The 16362-nt window shown below is 40.0% G+C and overlaps 1 protein-coding gene across 3 annotated transcripts in view; it reads left to right on the top strand.

Moving 5' to 3' along the window:
• crppa (CDP-L-ribitol pyrophosphorylase A) overlaps nucleotides 1–16362 on the top strand; it is a 40197-nt gene that overhangs the window by 10014 nt on the left and 13821 nt on the right. Inside the window, exons 4-10 of one of the 3 annotated variants that reach the window (XM_034127245.1) lie at nucleotides 434–538; nucleotides 1345–1390; nucleotides 2194–2291; nucleotides 7244–7321; nucleotides 7520–7612; nucleotides 8023–8086; nucleotides 11911–11970. In XM_034127245.1, the coding sequence (XP_033983136.1) occupies nucleotides 434–538; nucleotides 1345–1390; nucleotides 2194–2291; nucleotides 7244–7321; nucleotides 7520–7612; nucleotides 8023–8037 (435 nt within the window). In that variant the 3' untranslated portion in view covers nucleotides 8038–8086; nucleotides 11911–11970. Of the gene's footprint in view, nucleotides 1–433; nucleotides 539–1344; nucleotides 1391–2193; nucleotides 2292–7243; nucleotides 7322–7519; nucleotides 7613–8022; nucleotides 8087–11910; nucleotides 12042–12062; nucleotides 12195–16362 lie in introns of those variants that run through there. The other 2 variants (XM_034127243.1, XM_034127244.1) reach the window with 2 other exon arrangements.

Here is a 16362-nt window from a genome sequence, read left to right as displayed (position 1 = left end):
AGCCTGTGGTGCAGTTCCAACACTGCAGTGGTATAACATGGTGTACCACAGTTTCACATAGGGCTACTCAATTAATCGTTTTTTAATCGCAATTACGATTTTGGCTTGCAACGATTATGAAAACAACATAATCGAAATAAAACGATTATTATTATTATTTTTTTTTTATTGGTTTTTCAGTTGAATTATACTTAAAGTTCAGAGTAATTAACTGTTAAAAATATACTGTTCAGTTTGTTTTTTTCAATAGATTGATGTTTTCAAAGTAAATGGATAATCGTTTTTAATAATCGTGATATCAATTATTGACCCAAATAATCGAGATTATGATTTTTGCCATAATCGAGCAGCCCTAGTTTCACAGAGTGTGATGGAAATGTATTGTTGTCAACAATAGTCCACAGCTGCTCTTCTCTGTTGTGTCCTTCTGCAGTGCAGTGAGTCAGACTTTGAGTTTGGCACAGAGTGTCTCCATCTGGCTCTGCAGTACTCTGGCACCAACGCAAAGCTCATCCAGGGCCCGCCAACACTGTGGAAGGTGAGCTCTCCAGGGGGGTTGGGGATTGTTGATTTGGTGACATTTTGGTCCATGACAGATATATTCTCACCTATTGGAAATACTTTTTGGTTAAGGAGATCAGTGCCGGAGGTTTTAGCTTTTAATTAGGTTTTTTTGTTGTTTTTTCCTCCAAACATATAGTCCATTATCAACTGAGCTTTAGAGTAAAAGAGCAGCATTGTTTTTCGTGACTTAAAGCAAGAAATGGCACTTGCAGGGGATAAAGAAAATATAGTTTTTCCTGCCATACCTCCCCTTGCCTGTCAACAATCTTGCACCTCACTCCTATTATTAACCAAAGCTAGGCAACCATGCCCAGAGTATGGACCTTTTTGGCACAAGTAAAGATGGCGGGGGAACTCCAGTCTAAACTAAGGCTCCTGAGCTTCTAAAATGGTTCCTGGAAAAGTTCTTGCAGTGGATTCATGTTATTCGATTCTTTCATTTGACATTTTCTAGAGGCTTTGGGAGGCAATACTTTTCCAAAACTAAATACAAATAATAAAAACACATTTTTAAACAAAATGTGTTTCCTTTTTCCCTTGTCCTTAGACACTGTGAAAGCTATTGTCATGTCATCGTGTCACTTTTTTAACGAAAACCAAATGGAATTCCCTCCACCTTTGGTGTTTTAGTGTAGTGCTATATTTTTTGGAGGTAGATATCTTGTTAATATCCTGGCACACAAAACCAAAGCCATTGCCAGACACCTCCTATGGATACAAATGTTTTTACTATATTAGGGGCAACTGATCCATTAAACCCAGGTTTTTTTTCTCCTTCAGGTAACCTACAAACGAGATTTGGCTGCTGCAGAGTCCATTATCAAAGGTGAGTCACCTCCCGTCTTAATAACATAATGTATGTAGATTAAATGGTCAGAAAATAGTTTTAGTCTCTTTTTGTTGAATGAACCAAATTACCCCCTTACTGTACGAGAGCAGTGCATTCTTCAAAGCATTGTTCAGCTTGGTTAAAACTTGTTGGGTATAAAGAGTCTGGGAATACTACAAAAAGCAAGTCAGGACAAGGGATATTACCACAATCAGAGACAAGGAAATAAACACAGCCCCATATTTCACCCCCCCAGCACCTGGACCAACAGTTACCTGTTTGATGATGACATAAGGTGCCAGTGATAATTCCCAGGGCCTCTGATGTGAATGAATTCATTGTATGTTTTTTGGAAGAAAGTTCTCACATCTATCAGTATGAGAAACTGTTGTGTGTTTCACTTTGTGTGTCTTTGTGATTTTGTGGGCTGTATGTGAGTGCTTGTGTGTTAGTGCAGGCCTACACATGGCTGTATATCTTTAAGAAGTGTGCTTATTTGAACACTTTTTTAACTGATTTCTAAATGGATGGCTTTTTGAGTGAGGCAGCCCTTCTGGTCCTCAGGTTTTTGCAGCTCTGGCTGTTATATGTTGTTGAGATTGTTCATTTATGTTCTGTTTATTTACCATTACGTTCTTATTTCACCATAAAGGTGCTATTTTTTTGCCCCCCTGGTTCTGGAAGTAAACGTTTTTCTCGGTTAATTGAAACAGTATAACATATTTACAACTGTGTTAGAGAAGTGTTATTTCTGCATGTTCCAGGAGGTTTTGAGACAGTCTTTTGTCTTTCTCTTGCAGATACTCTATCGCGGTCGGCGTGTGTTATCACAGGTGGATCTGCACAAGCCGTCACACTGGCTGGTGCCCTCCAGAAAGCCGTTGGAGCTCTCAACATGGTAAGTGTGTGTCAGTCAAACCCAACTAAAAAGCGGCTATTTTGATGACAGCATTACTGAAGATCCCCATCAGTTTGCCATTTATATTTTCCTCAATCTCCCCGTCCCTGTACCCCCAATCCCCCACAAACTGAATGTGAGCTCCACTTGGGTGGGCCCGATGGTGAGACATGCTACCATCTGCGGTCCAACCTCTGATGGAGCTTGTCTGGGACATACACTGTCTGCTGCTTTCCTCCTCTTCATCTGCATCCTCCATCCCAACCTCCTCTTCTCACTCCCCTGCATGCAGTAGAGCAGATGGCGTTCATATTTCCTCTACAGTGGGAGTTTGCTTGATTAATAAAGTGTTTAGTGATGAGTTCTTACCCCCTCTTCCTCATCCTTCAACCACTTCTGCTCAGTCAGACTTGACAAGCTTCCAGTTTCGACCACAGATCATATCCCCCCCTTTCATTCCTAATGTTTTTTTTTGGGAGCATCACAGTCCCATGTTGCAAACATCCTCCTTTTAATTGGTAAAACTGTTCCTAATAGAAAATGGAAAACAGTAAACATATGCAAAACAGTGAAGAGTGACAGTCTGCTATATTAGATCGGACAGTACAGACCACACAGAGGTTCCACATGTAGAATGTTCTCCTTTACCACAACAACAGTTGGGTTTCCCTTGAGCTAGACACGTAACCATTAACTCAAGCAACCTTTCCTGCTTCTTTTTAAAGCTGGATGTCATAAACATGAGCTTTGTTAGCAAGCATGCTATGTTAGCAAAGCATAATGGGATTAAAGGTTTGGTCCAAGTCAACATTTTGTTTATATAGCTCAATATCACATATAACACATTTGCCTTAAAGGAATCTAAAATCTGTAATGTATACAACCCCCTCAATAAATCACTTGGTGATACAAATGGAAACGTTAAGTAGTGTTTTTGGATCGATATAAATGCATATCAATTGAAGGATAACGCATTCCCCTTTTTTAATTGAACTGTTTAATATACTTCGACATGAGTCTAGCACCAAACCTACGCCTTTTTAAGGGTTCTCTATTTTTTTTCAAACAAAGTTACAGATGTTGTACAGGTGTTCATGTGCTCATACTTTATGTGGCTGTCCTATTACTACTATCCAGAGCAAATCACCTATACATGGCTTCATATATAGAAACGTGGTTCCTCGATCATCTTCATGAAAGTATATATATATATATAAACATTCCCCCGGTGTAGGTGTTGACAGTGGAAAGGGCACGCTGCATTATGTCTTTCCATGTTCCAACGTGATCCAAACAGACCGTTCTCCTTTAAACTCGCTCCAAGTCCTTCATCTGCCGGTGTCAAATGGGCGGATCTGGCTGTCCCGCGCTGGCCTGGGCCCCAGAGACAGATTGGGGTCAGTGTCAGTCTCTGTGGATCGGCTGATTGGAGCCATTCCCCTCAGGTGGCCGGTGGGGATGTGTTTTTCCGGTGCGCGTGCTTCGGAATCAGATACATCCTTTTCAGGGAGTTCAGAAGGGAAGAAGAATGGAGGGGGAGATGAAAGCAAAGTTGAAGAAGCGGAAGATGAAGACTTACCTTTGTCCCAGTGCCATTACGTGGATCTAATACAGGGATAAGGAATGTTCGGCCGTGCAGATAAAAACTGACAGTATAGTAGTGTGTGTGTTTGTGTGTTTGTGTGCAGGTGAAGGAACTGGCAGCATCATGTGTGTGTACAGTATGAGGTAAACACTCACAGTAGGAATATGATTAATGTATCCCAGCAGGATCTTATCTGAAAGATCCATTTGATGCAGTTTGAATCCAGGTTACAGAGCAAAATGTAGTTGTCAGTTGATACATAAATCGTTTTAAAAACCAAACTTATTTTCAACACCTGGGTGCTAACATGCCTATTTTAGGGAAAAATGAAGCACAAAAATGATAGTAAATTGGTCAATTTCAGTTTTCTTTTCAACAACTTCCATGTCAGGTGACTCAAAACTCCTAATCAATACAGAGGGGCATTACTACACTTGAATAGGTAGACCTTTCTTTTTATTGGCTTTGTAATGTTTTTTCAGGGTTTTAACAGTGCATTATTTTAAATTAGACACTAAAATGACAACAAATCTGTCTCTTCATTAGTTGTTTAAAATTCATTATGCCTCAGGTATCTCACTGCTGTGCTGAGCTTTTTGTTTTTTTGTGACCTTAAAAGTGGTTTGGTCTTTGAGTGTCCACAGCTTCTTGGCTCTCCAGGCCATGACTACATTTATATAAACATCCCTACTTTGGGATTTCATGCCCAGCCTGGCTTAGATCATGTCATTTTTTGAAACCCTGCAAATCTACATTTTGAACTGAAATGATTTTCCTCCTGAAGCAATGGGCAGTTATCTTTCAACAGGGTTCCCGCGGGGTCTTAAAAAGTCTTACATTTGATAATCAGAATTTAAGGCCTTAAAAAGTCTTAAATATGATCCTAAAAATTTGAAAGTTCTTAAATATGATTTAAAACTTTAAAAGGTCTTAAAAATTATCGGATTTGAAAGGTAGGCTACTTCTGTGTTGCGATCACGTCTAAATGTGTTTTAGGGGAAATGTCCTGGCAGCAAAGTAACCAGTACGGTAATAGCCTTTCAGTTCCCCCAACAATATGTATTGAAATAAATCAACATGGAACCAGTAATCACTAACTTTGCATCCCCCCGGCCCCTTATCGGAGAACACCCAGCTAGTAACCTAGCAACCAAGCTTCAGCTAGCGAGAGCACGCTCGTGAACCGTTGCGCCGGTGTTGAATGCCCGCCGAGATATGCATGCACCTCGTGGGAGCGCACACAGCGTAAAGCAAAAACTCCCAGACATTTCAATGATTTGTACGGCAAAGTTAGGTTTGGAAACTATATAATTTCCTTTTTGGAGGGCATGCATAACACGGCATAACACCGGAGCCTCGCTGCGGGGAAACCTTTGCACGTTCCGAGTTTGTTCTAATCCCTCAAAATGACAGACTGCTTTCAGATTTTTCCATCATTGTTAAAAAAAATGACGGAAAATATTCGGTGCGAACACTGCCTCCGGGCGACGTTTGGGTCTACGTCAACCCTAAAAGTGGAGGTGCTGTGGACGCTAAATACCGTAGCTAAACACCAATCCTACAACAGCAACGATGAAAGACTGTAGCCAAGGGAGCAGAGCTCAGAAGATGGCTCTTGTCACACATACATACACAGAGACAGGGACGTGCACAGACATTTGGAGGGGCTATAGCTCTAAACTGGAAAAAGGGCCTCTCCCCCCCACCCCCGGAAATAAAACACAAGACCTTTTGAAAATGTTAACTTGTTTTTAATGTAAAAGGTTCATAACATAAAAACAAAACACTGTCATTGCAAGTGACACTCAGTTGACTTTTATGTCCACTGCTAAATTCGTTATTCAGGCCCCGTCGAGGGAGTTTACGGAGCAGAGTAAAAGACACAGCAAGACAGAAGCACAATAACAAGTATATTTAGGTGTTTTTTTTGTAAATAACCGACGGTGTCAAGAGGAAGTAAAGTCCCCTGATTTGTCCCTTATACTCTAACGCCAGGCAGGCATTTGGTGTGGTCACCATAGCCATATGAGGCCGGAGGGCTTTCCTTTGCCTCCAGCTGTCAGATTGTAAACAAAGTCACGTGACTGGGGGCCGATGACAGCGCTGAAAAGGTGTGTTTCCCGCAGCGAGACGCTACAATACTAATTGTGGGCTTATCATGTTGATTTGGCCACAATAGAAAAAAAATAAAAACTGCTCTCTCCAGAGGGGCAGGTCAGACAAAAATGGCAAACGGGCTGTTGCCCGGGCAACATTAGCCCGTACCTGTGCACGTCCCTGCACAGAGACATACACACACACACACACACTTTCACGGTTAGGCAGTTATTTTTTTCTGGTTTTTGGCTAACACAGTTCTGTGTGCTGTTATGTTCAGTCATCTTTCTTATGTTGAATGTGAATATATTTACTTTGAAAGTAATTATGGGACGTATTTCTTCTTTCATAGCAATTTTCCTTCATATTTTCTTGCTGTGAAATAGGTCTTAAATTCTATTCAAAGTGGTCTTAAAAAGTCTTACATTTGAGTTGGTGAAACCTGCAGGAACCCTGTTCAAGACCAATTAACCCTCAGACATATGTTTCCCCATAACCCTTTCACTTTTCCGATGACTTTCTGTTATTTTAATGGAATGAACAACTGTATCGCAATGCCAAACTCAGAGGCTGAATGTTTATTTCTGTGTTTATTTCCTGCATGTGTGACATTGTAGTACCAAGCTGTAATTTGAGTCACAACAACAAAGATGAATGTGGAACGGAACATGGCGTACATGGCGTGCTATCCGGTTGCCTTATGTATGCCAAGGCCAAAGTTAACTGAAAATATCAGGGCCTTAATGTCATGGTTCTTTGTGCAAAAAAGCTTTTACGATTCTTGGCTGTACGACGGCTTTTGACTCAATTTGTGGCCTAATGAAATTTAACTTGGCTTGTGTCAGATCGCCGTCCCCAGCTTTTGCATAAGGCAGAATTTGGATGCCAGTTCAGAAATATAAAGGAGCCCATAAACAGTTTTTTCCTTTTTAAATATGTTCCATTTGTTCTAATGAGCTTTTGATTACAGTTAATGGAAACAAGCCACAATCGCATATTTCTATTCTGTATTTAAATGTTTTTATAATCATAAAATCAGTCATGGCAGGAAAACAGTTGGGTGTACTCTTACACTAAATGACTAAAGAATTAGCTAAAACAAAAACCAGAAGCCTCGTGACCTTTTGAGCACTGAAGTCAAACAGTCAATGAATTTAAATGCATTACGACACCAGTACTGCGGCTCTTGCTTTAATCGTTATCAAGCAGATCCGGTAACAAGCAGAATATAAACAGAAGATTTAACATCAGGGTTATCTCCGTTTTACAGGAGCTGGCTGTCATCCCAGATCTGACGGGAGAAAATGGCGGGTATCTGTTAAAGGACTGGAACTTCATCCAGGTTTCTGTAAGTCCACATTTTAAGCACAACTTTCCAGAGAAATTAAAACTTGTCTGTTGAAATATTCATGATCTTTTCCTGCCAAACAAGGGTCTACGTTTTCTAAAAGCTTCTAGCAGACCTTGTTATCTTGCAGGTCATCATGGAGAAAAATGTAATCTTTGCTCCAACATTTCTTATCTTCTCAATTTCCTTGGTCTCCAGGTCAGTCGTTCTTGCCTGTCTGAAGTGGAGGCTTTACTGACAGATCTGGAGGCAGCGAAACAGGCTCTCCTCCACCCGCTAGTCGTTATTTTGGTAAGTCCGCACACTGACACTCAATTCATGGTTTTACAGAAAATACTTCAAGGGTATCGCAGCCTCACTGGCAACTCTGTAAGGCTGAGCCATGATCATTAGTACCAAATGTCATGGCAATTGATACAAATATTGTTGGTTCCTCTCAGAACCACATATGTGACCCTCATGGTGGCTTTTGAGGAAGGGTCAAGGCATCAGTAGAATGTGCGATGAATAACATGGCAATTTATCCAAATTGTTGTTGAGCTATTCCAATTTGGACCAAAGTGATAAACAGATAGTCATTGCAATCATTAGAGCCAAGCCTAGACTCCCTTAGATTTGAAGCACAGATATTTAAAGAGGTGAAGAAGAATAAATGCATATATTTGAGTAATTACAGGAACTATGCTGTATCCACTGCACAGGAACGTGACATGTGAAGTTATAAGGAGTACAGGATCATCATGTTGCCAGAACAAACAAAACTGGGTAAATCCTACTTATTACTTGTTTTTTCTTCTCTTCACTTGAAAAGGTATATAGATGAACAATAGACAGTCTAACAACATTGTTCACAACACATTAAGTTTTCACAGTCATCCTGGATGCTGTTGGTCTAACTTTTTTAAAAGGACTTATTTGACAGTTTATTGAATATAAGCCCAATAATAAGTCATTAACATGAGCAACTGCAGAAGAAATGCATCTACCTACTGAAACTGTGTTATAATGAAAAACTAAGTACACACTCAAGTTCTTGTTGGACCATTCATCCTAGCATATACATTTTCAGTCTTGCAAAGCTACCCTGTTAAGAGGCAAATTTACTTATAAATGCTTAGATTAACAAGTTTGATATTTTTTGTTTCCTGCCTTCCTATCCTTAAAAAAAAATCTCCAACGTGTTTAAAGAGCTACTGCGGGTCTGTGTTATCTCTAAGAGGCAGAGTAAAACATGTATCAGTATCATTTCCCACACTATGAATGAACTTTTCTTTTCATGTTGTGAATACAGACATCTGGCGCAGAACAGATTCAGTTTCTTTAAGAATCATGTACTACACAGGGAACCAAACCTTGTGTTTTTTTCTCCGCTTGTAAAAACGTCACCTGTAGTCCACCTCGGGTCCCCTGATGAGCTCTTTAGCTGTTTGGAAACCCAACACCTCCCAGGAGAGCGCTGCAACTCGCCTCGCTCACTGTTGGCCCGCTAACAGAGCAACACTGACCTGAGAGCTCACACAGAGCAAAGCCCAAAACAACTGATTAAATCCGATCCAAGAATCATCTAAATATTTGTAAAAGACCTGTTAATCCACTTTTTTTATTTGGTAAATTGAACCTCTTTGGCTAACACACAGAACAAGGGCCAAAACAACGGCAGGTAATAATAAGAAAATATACGTACAGATCGCTACCACAAAACTAAAGTCTAAATCACTGAAAATGTCACGCTGCATTACCTAACTGGAACCCCCGCTTGTATTTGTTGTAACAAGTTTTCACTTGAGATGGACACACACACACACACACACACACACACACACACACACACACACACACACACACACACACACACACACACACACACACACACACACACACACACACACACACACACACACACACACACACACACACACACACACACACACACACACACACTGAAGCTGGGTTTAAGGGGGATTGACTCCTTACAAAAGCATGTCAGAGTTCCCACAATTCCCACTGTCAACATGTTTCTATTCTCTATGATTTTGTTAAATTTAGATTTTCTATATTTGTCTTCTATTAAATTCCACAACGTTCAATATTGTTTTTCTTCAGTATTGTTCTTTACATCATATTTTTGTTCTCTTGTTCTCCGCTCCACTCAATTTTGGTCTATTCTATTCAGTTCTATTTAATCCTGCTACTGTTATATTCTACGTCTATTAATCTATTCTGTTCTACTGCTTTTAGTTGACTATATTTCCCTCTGTTCTGTTCTGCTTTAATATAGTCCACTCATATTGTGTTCGGTTCTATGCTACTCCTTAATTCCTGTCAAATTAGTTTTAGTTAAAACAAATAACAGCTGAAATTATTGATCAATCAATCGACAGAAACTAACAGCAATTTTGTTAGAATTCAAAAGTAATTTAAGTCAAACAGATTCTTAAATGTGAGGTTTTTAATTATCTGAGTAAATTGAATAATCTTTGCTCTATGAATGTTTGTTGACTGACATTGTATAATGTTGAGGAAATAATGGATAATAAAAACATTCATTAGTTGCAGCCCCACAAAGACTTTATTAAAAGCTACCATGTCTGTAACGTTTAACACAAAAAGCATTTAAAGGACAATGATCCATTACTATAACAGATCACACAGATGTTACTTTTCCCTCCCGTTATAAACTGATTTCATGCTCACGTCAGATAGTGTGTGAACTGTCTGGGAAGTTGTGACTAAACGTGAAGCAGCCTCTGAGTATCACGGTTATAAGTGATGAAGCTTAGCTCAGCACCAACGTGTTTTTCTTACCTTTGTTTTTGCAGGCGGCTGTTGTTAGGTTGCACACACACCCCGTTATTTATCACAGCTTTGATCACATGGTAGTGATCAGTGGCAGGATAATTGAGTTTGAAGTGTAGGTGGTAGCCTCGAGGGCAGAGAGGCAGACTGCGTGGTGGAGGTCACCGTTTCAATCCGTCTGTGAATATGAGGTGCTATAGCCTTGAGCATTGTATTCAAAGACAGAGCCCCATGTTGTTGATATTATCACCTTATGTCTCATGTTGTTAGTTTCATAAATATATGATTGATGTTGGTTCCAGGAGTTTTTTGTGTTATGTAGTAGACACTTTTCTCTTAGTAATTGGCGGTTAAAATCACATGTCGGGAGACCTCAAACATATTCCTGGATAACAGTTAAACCCCTTGGCAAACATTCTTAAGTTTTACACCACGTTGGCATTTAATTTGAAAAAGGAACTACGTTTTTATGGGCACAAACATCTTTCAGTTCTAAATTTGTGCGAAACCAATTGTTTAAAAACGTTTTGCTTTATACTTTTTGCTTTTAAGTGTTCAAACCATCATTGTTGTTGTTCATAGCGAGGACAGATATTAACTGCCAAAATAAAGAGGAGGTGATAGCACCATTTTATATCAAATCAAAATAACCACTTATTGACCTGCCTTGCATTCTTCCACTGACGTTTGTGGCCATCACCTACTTGCAACCACAGTGGTTATAAAAGCAACCACTTAGTATTCATCAGGGTATTACAGATAGCACCTGCAGCTCTCCTATAAAAAATAGAATAGACATTTCTTGTTGATGCATTTCATTCTGGTCTTTTGAGGTTACTGATAGAAGTACGTTTATTATATCCTTCTGCGGTGGACGTCTTTTGAGGCTATACAAAGCAATCAGGCTCTACTTATGATCGAATAACTCCACTCATGGTGAAAAAGACTGCTCATGTTTTAGATCACCCAAAACCTTAACTCTCTAGTAGGTACTTTTACATTTTTTTAATGGCATTTGTCGTTGTAAATGGCAATATAATGTATGTAATGTATAAAGTATTTTACATCTGAAGTATAAGGTTTACAAAGTAGAGATCTCTCTCTTGACACCCCCATAGACCCAGCCAGTGGCCAAAGGTACACATGAGTTCAACATGTTATTGTGTAACTGAATGAAGCAATTTCTCTTTTTTTTAAAAAACCTTTTTGGCTTTAAGAAAGTTACCAAAATGAAAGACACTTTGCTTAATTAATTCATGCCAAAGTGTTTGCAGATGTGTGGCAGTTTCTATTTTGGAACATATTATTCATATTGTTGGCATAAACATCACTGTGAGGGTTTCAGTCACCTCGTGAACTTCTGGCCTGGCGGTTTACTAGCTGCTAATGTGCTGAATAATCACTCTTCAAATTGAACCAGATGACAGCAAGCACCTGATTGATACTCGAGTATAAATGTAATAATTGCTCAATTAGAGCAGGCGTCTTGACACAATTCAACCGATTATCATAACTATAAACACGTCTCACTGCCGCAGTTTGTAAGGATATATGACAAATGAATTGCAATGAATACATCTTGGTTCAAATTTCTTGTCAGGGGAAGGGTTATGGTAATTAGCTAAGATTTGTATTAGGGATGACACAGTAATGTGAAACAATGTGTCTGGATTATGCTCCTCTAATTGGACAGAAAAACCCAGAGGCCCTGAAGATTTACAGCTTAATAAGAGAATCATTATATCTGGAGACAGGACTGTACATCAACCAACCTCTGTTTACTCTCACCACAGATCCAAGATCTTCCCTTGAACACATCCTTAAAAATCAGGCCAATTGAGTTGCAACATGTTGAAACGCCTGCTTGAACAATGAGCTGTTATTGCTCCCAAAAAGGTAAGAGATCACATTTTCTGATTTGGCACCGTTTCTTCTGTTTTGATAGGTGCTGTTGAGTGGTTCAGATGAGCTGTCCGTCAGTGGGAGAGCGGTGGAGCCAGAAGCTATCATGGACCTGGCCTCAGCAGCAAAGCTCCGAAATATTCTTCTCTATGGCATCCAGCTTCATCAGTCAAAGGTAAGCTCTTAATCTTTCCCTTTCTTTCTTTATGTCTTCCTGAAGTGAGCCCAGAGTTCCTGCGCTGTGAATACATATCTAAGAGAGGCCAAACAAAACAGAATGGAAAACGTCTTTTAGGTGTCTTGTTCCAGTGTCGTGCTTTTATGCTTAAGGCGAGGTTGCTGTCTTTTATCACATCTTTATACAGTATGTGATTGTGCACACTCACTTGGATGGGTGTGTCTTTTTTATGTGGCAACAGGAATAAATGTTTGCCCACTATTGTGATAAAGGATATCAACTTTTCACCTTCCGCTTTATGTGTTTTTCAACTGAACGCCACAGGGATGAAAAGGCTGCAGAGGTGCTTCAGGTGTAAAGCAGATTAATGACTGATCTGTAGTTTGAACCTCCACAGTTAAGCTGTGTGTAAAGTGAATCTTCTGCAATGCCCGCCATGTTTGCACAGCAGTCATCAAGGTGGATGCGGTTGGGCTGAAATCCATATAGCTGCTTAGTAAATGTAGGATTATATAAGGTAGAATTATTGATCCAGCACAGTGAGATATGTCAGGATTCATGCTACCAAAGCCGTCAAATTACAACATCAGTGCCAGATGTGCAGGGTTAACCAAAGACAAATGCTGAATATTCATGGTGATGTTGGCCTTAAATATGACATTCATCCTGATTTATGGTCAGGACTGACACAGCAATGTGATAAATTAGGTTTGTTGGCAGGAGCATGGCTTCACAAATCAATTTGTAAAAGCCTCTGTAGGGATGTCTGAGCAGTTCTGCTTTATTCCCTCCTGCTAAAGAGAACGGTGAGGCTGAAGGATGAGGCCTGGTCTTCTGTGGTCAGTTTGCATTGTTCGTCTTGGGGCCTTGACATCACAGTAATGCCTAATTAAAACAAGATGCTTTCATATTCTTGAGCAAAACATGAGATACGCTGCTGGGCCACATATGAGGTTGATTCCCCTATCGGATGTTGGACATCATGGTTTTCCATTGAATTATGGAACTGATGCTGTTAATTTGTCATCCTGCCTCGAAAGAGAAAAGGGGAAGGGAGTGAACGGAGATAATGCGTGTTTCAACATGACAAAATGCTTATCGCTGTGAGATAGTGGAACAGAAGAATACAGCCTTGTATAAATCATTGTTAGCTTTTTCGTTATAATGAGGATAATTCTACCCAGATGGCCTTATTCATACTTCGAGAGGTGCCTGCCAACACTGCGCCTGTCAGCCATACAGTAGAAATGAATATTGCACATCAATTCTCAGTTATATATCTGAGGGCAGACAATAATGCACACATAGTGAACATGTTCAGGCAATCACTTTGATTATTGAAAGATTAATACATCTGCATGGATTGCTTAAAAACTGATATTTTTTTCTATTTAGTTTTTGTACTCGGTGATTGTTGATTTCATTATCACATGAAATACAGCCCTATGAAAACATAAACATCTGAGATGCCATTGTTATTAAATAATCTGCCATATAACTGAGCGTCGGGCATAACTCGAGCATCTTTGCCATGAAATGAAACACTTTTAACATCCAGAGGGATTATGTCATTTTCAGAATGGTAGCTCACTTTGTTGTTTACCCCACAACAAAACAGCCTGCAATACATTTTCTGTTCCCTGCAAAGAAAGGTCAAGTTTTACTGTTTGGAAATCAAAAAAATATCTTAGTAAGGAAAAACACTGAAAGCATTACGTTCTGCTGCTGTTTCCAACATGTGTTCTTCCTGTGACATTTGACAGTGTACTCTACATCACATTTACTCAATTCATATTAATACGATTTTGCCTTAAATGCAGTTGTAAGTGAATTTCTTTCATGTGGCTATGTGCACGTGTGTGTGTACAGATTTAAATTGAAAAAGACCAAACTCTATTGCTGTCTCCATACAGTACTGTACAAAGCGGCTCGATGGTCCACATCACGACAATGTTGTGGTTTATCATGTTATCCAACATTGACCAAACAGGTGCAATCAAGTCAGTTTGTCAGTTAAACCTTTTTAAAGATGTATTATTGTAAACAGAGTAATGCCGGATTAAAGGTGAGGTAGGCTATGAACTTTAAAACTAAGTCTCAAAATGACTTCACCACATAACTAACTGTGGAGTTGAGCAGGGTGACGGAGACGCAAAGCAGCATGAGGCAGGGCAACACAACTGTCAGGGAAGTTGGCTAAACTACATTTGAACTGCAGATTTGAACCAAGCGCTGGTACAACCTCCTCTTCTGTTCAGTGTGAATGATTCCTGCCTGACAGCGCTGTCAGCAGCCGTTAGGAGAGGCACTCTGATGTGCGTTAGCTTTTTATAACTGTGACCAGGACGTCGCTTTTGCTTTCTCTGACTGTGGAAATTTGGTGTTTTCTCATCACAGAATGATCAAAGCTATTTGAATGTGGGCCAGGGAAAACAGTTAGTGTGCTGGTGTCCTGAACTGACACTAACACCAGAGGAGTGAAAAATATAGGCAAGGTGGGTTTAAGAAAAGACATCGGTAATAATCTTGAGTATTCATATGGATTGTGTCTCAATTAAATTACAATGTGTATGCTGCTCTTTCTGAAATGAGGTTTAAAGGGTTTAAAGTCATTACTGTGTACAAATGAAAAGAACAACCTTTGAGAACATCTTCACTCAGAGGAATTGCTGGATTCACCAACCTGTTGATAGAAAAATAAGGACATTTGGATAATACAATGTAAGCCTCTAAAAGTTCAAATGCATGAGCACATGGAATTGTTGTGTTGGTCCCAGAGAGGTTGGGAAAACGATCCACCTCATAGACCTTTTTATTGATGTCTTTTTGGATGAAAAGTGGATTCTCTCAAATGAGGCCTGGCCGTGGTTTCACATTATTCAGACTAACGCTGAACCACTGCTGCACAATACATCCAGCAGCGTGTTGCAATGCATGCCACTTCACTCCGTACAGAGGAGAGAGTGAAATGGAGTCACGGACAATGAACAGCAGTCTCACTAAAAGGACATGTGATCAAAGCACTTCTCAAGAGCCTTTTTCCATTTGTGTTGTTACCTCTCTGAGGATGCCTATCAGGTGGGATAATATGTGAAAACATCAAACCTAAAGAAGTTGGCTAAGGATATGCAGACACCGGATCCCCATAAACTGACACGATGTTGTGAATATGTATACGCCATCAGTGTCTGTAGTGGCGATAGGAAATGTCATTTGATCCCTCCTTGCACAGCGTCCTGGCGACTTGTCATCCGTTGAAAAGGGAGTTGTCAAGGTGATATATGGGTGTTGTAATCCCTGCAGTGAGAGCCCTGATGTTTACCCAACCCCATATTTCCTCCTCCTCAAAGAGCCCGGTCCGGGAATCCTAAACCTGAGGAGAGATTAGCTGGCCAGGAAGAAAAGAGAGGGAGAGAAAGAAGAGGAGGGAGGGGAAGTAGGAAGAAAAGAGGACTCTATAGGTCTATTCTCCTCCACCTGTTCAGATCTACGTCTGAAAGGCAGACATGTGAAACCGAACACAACCCAGTGAAGCTATTGCTGTGACACACTTGGAGTTGTACCCTCATCGGGTCAAGGGACATCAGGGAGACTGTCGCCGCTGTGGTTTAAACACACTCCATACTTTTCTCAGGCTTAATCCAACAGTTGTCTTCTTCTGAGCAAATGAGTAGTCATGATCGGCAGGCACAGCTTGAAATGAAAACAAGCAAGGGCCAGAAGGTTGTGCAAAAAGTACATTTTATCTGATTCAACACTGATTCATTTCAAGGCGTCACAAGACAACAAGTCTTAAAGTTTAAAAAATGTACAGAATGATCAGATTGAAGAGTTCACACTAATCTCTGTGAGGAGAAAAGTGAAGGAGTCCGTTTTTACAAGCTGAGGGGGACATGCATTTTGTACCATATATCATGCAAATCCATGCAATAGTTTTCAAGACATTCTACTGAAAGTCTCAAATGTCAACCTCATGGTGGTGCCAAAGATATTTGCTAAAACCTTTTGGAGAGATTTCAATGTATAAGTGAAAAATCTGACCTGCTGGTGGATCACCAAAGTCAGTATAATTCATCCTTTGTGGACCATGATTATATGTACAACATGTCATAGCAATCCATGGAATAGATTGAAAGTAAATGAACTGACATTTCCATTCCTGGAG

Source organism: Trematomus bernacchii, unplaced genomic scaffold (genome assembly GCF_902827165.1).
Source record: "Trematomus bernacchii unplaced genomic scaffold, fTreBer1.1, whole genome shotgun sequence".
NCBI lineage: Eukaryota > Metazoa > Chordata > Actinopteri > Perciformes > Nototheniidae > Trematomus > Trematomus bernacchii.
The sequence above is the reverse complement of the archived record's forward strand: the minus strand, read 5'-3'. Positions and strand labels throughout refer to the sequence as shown.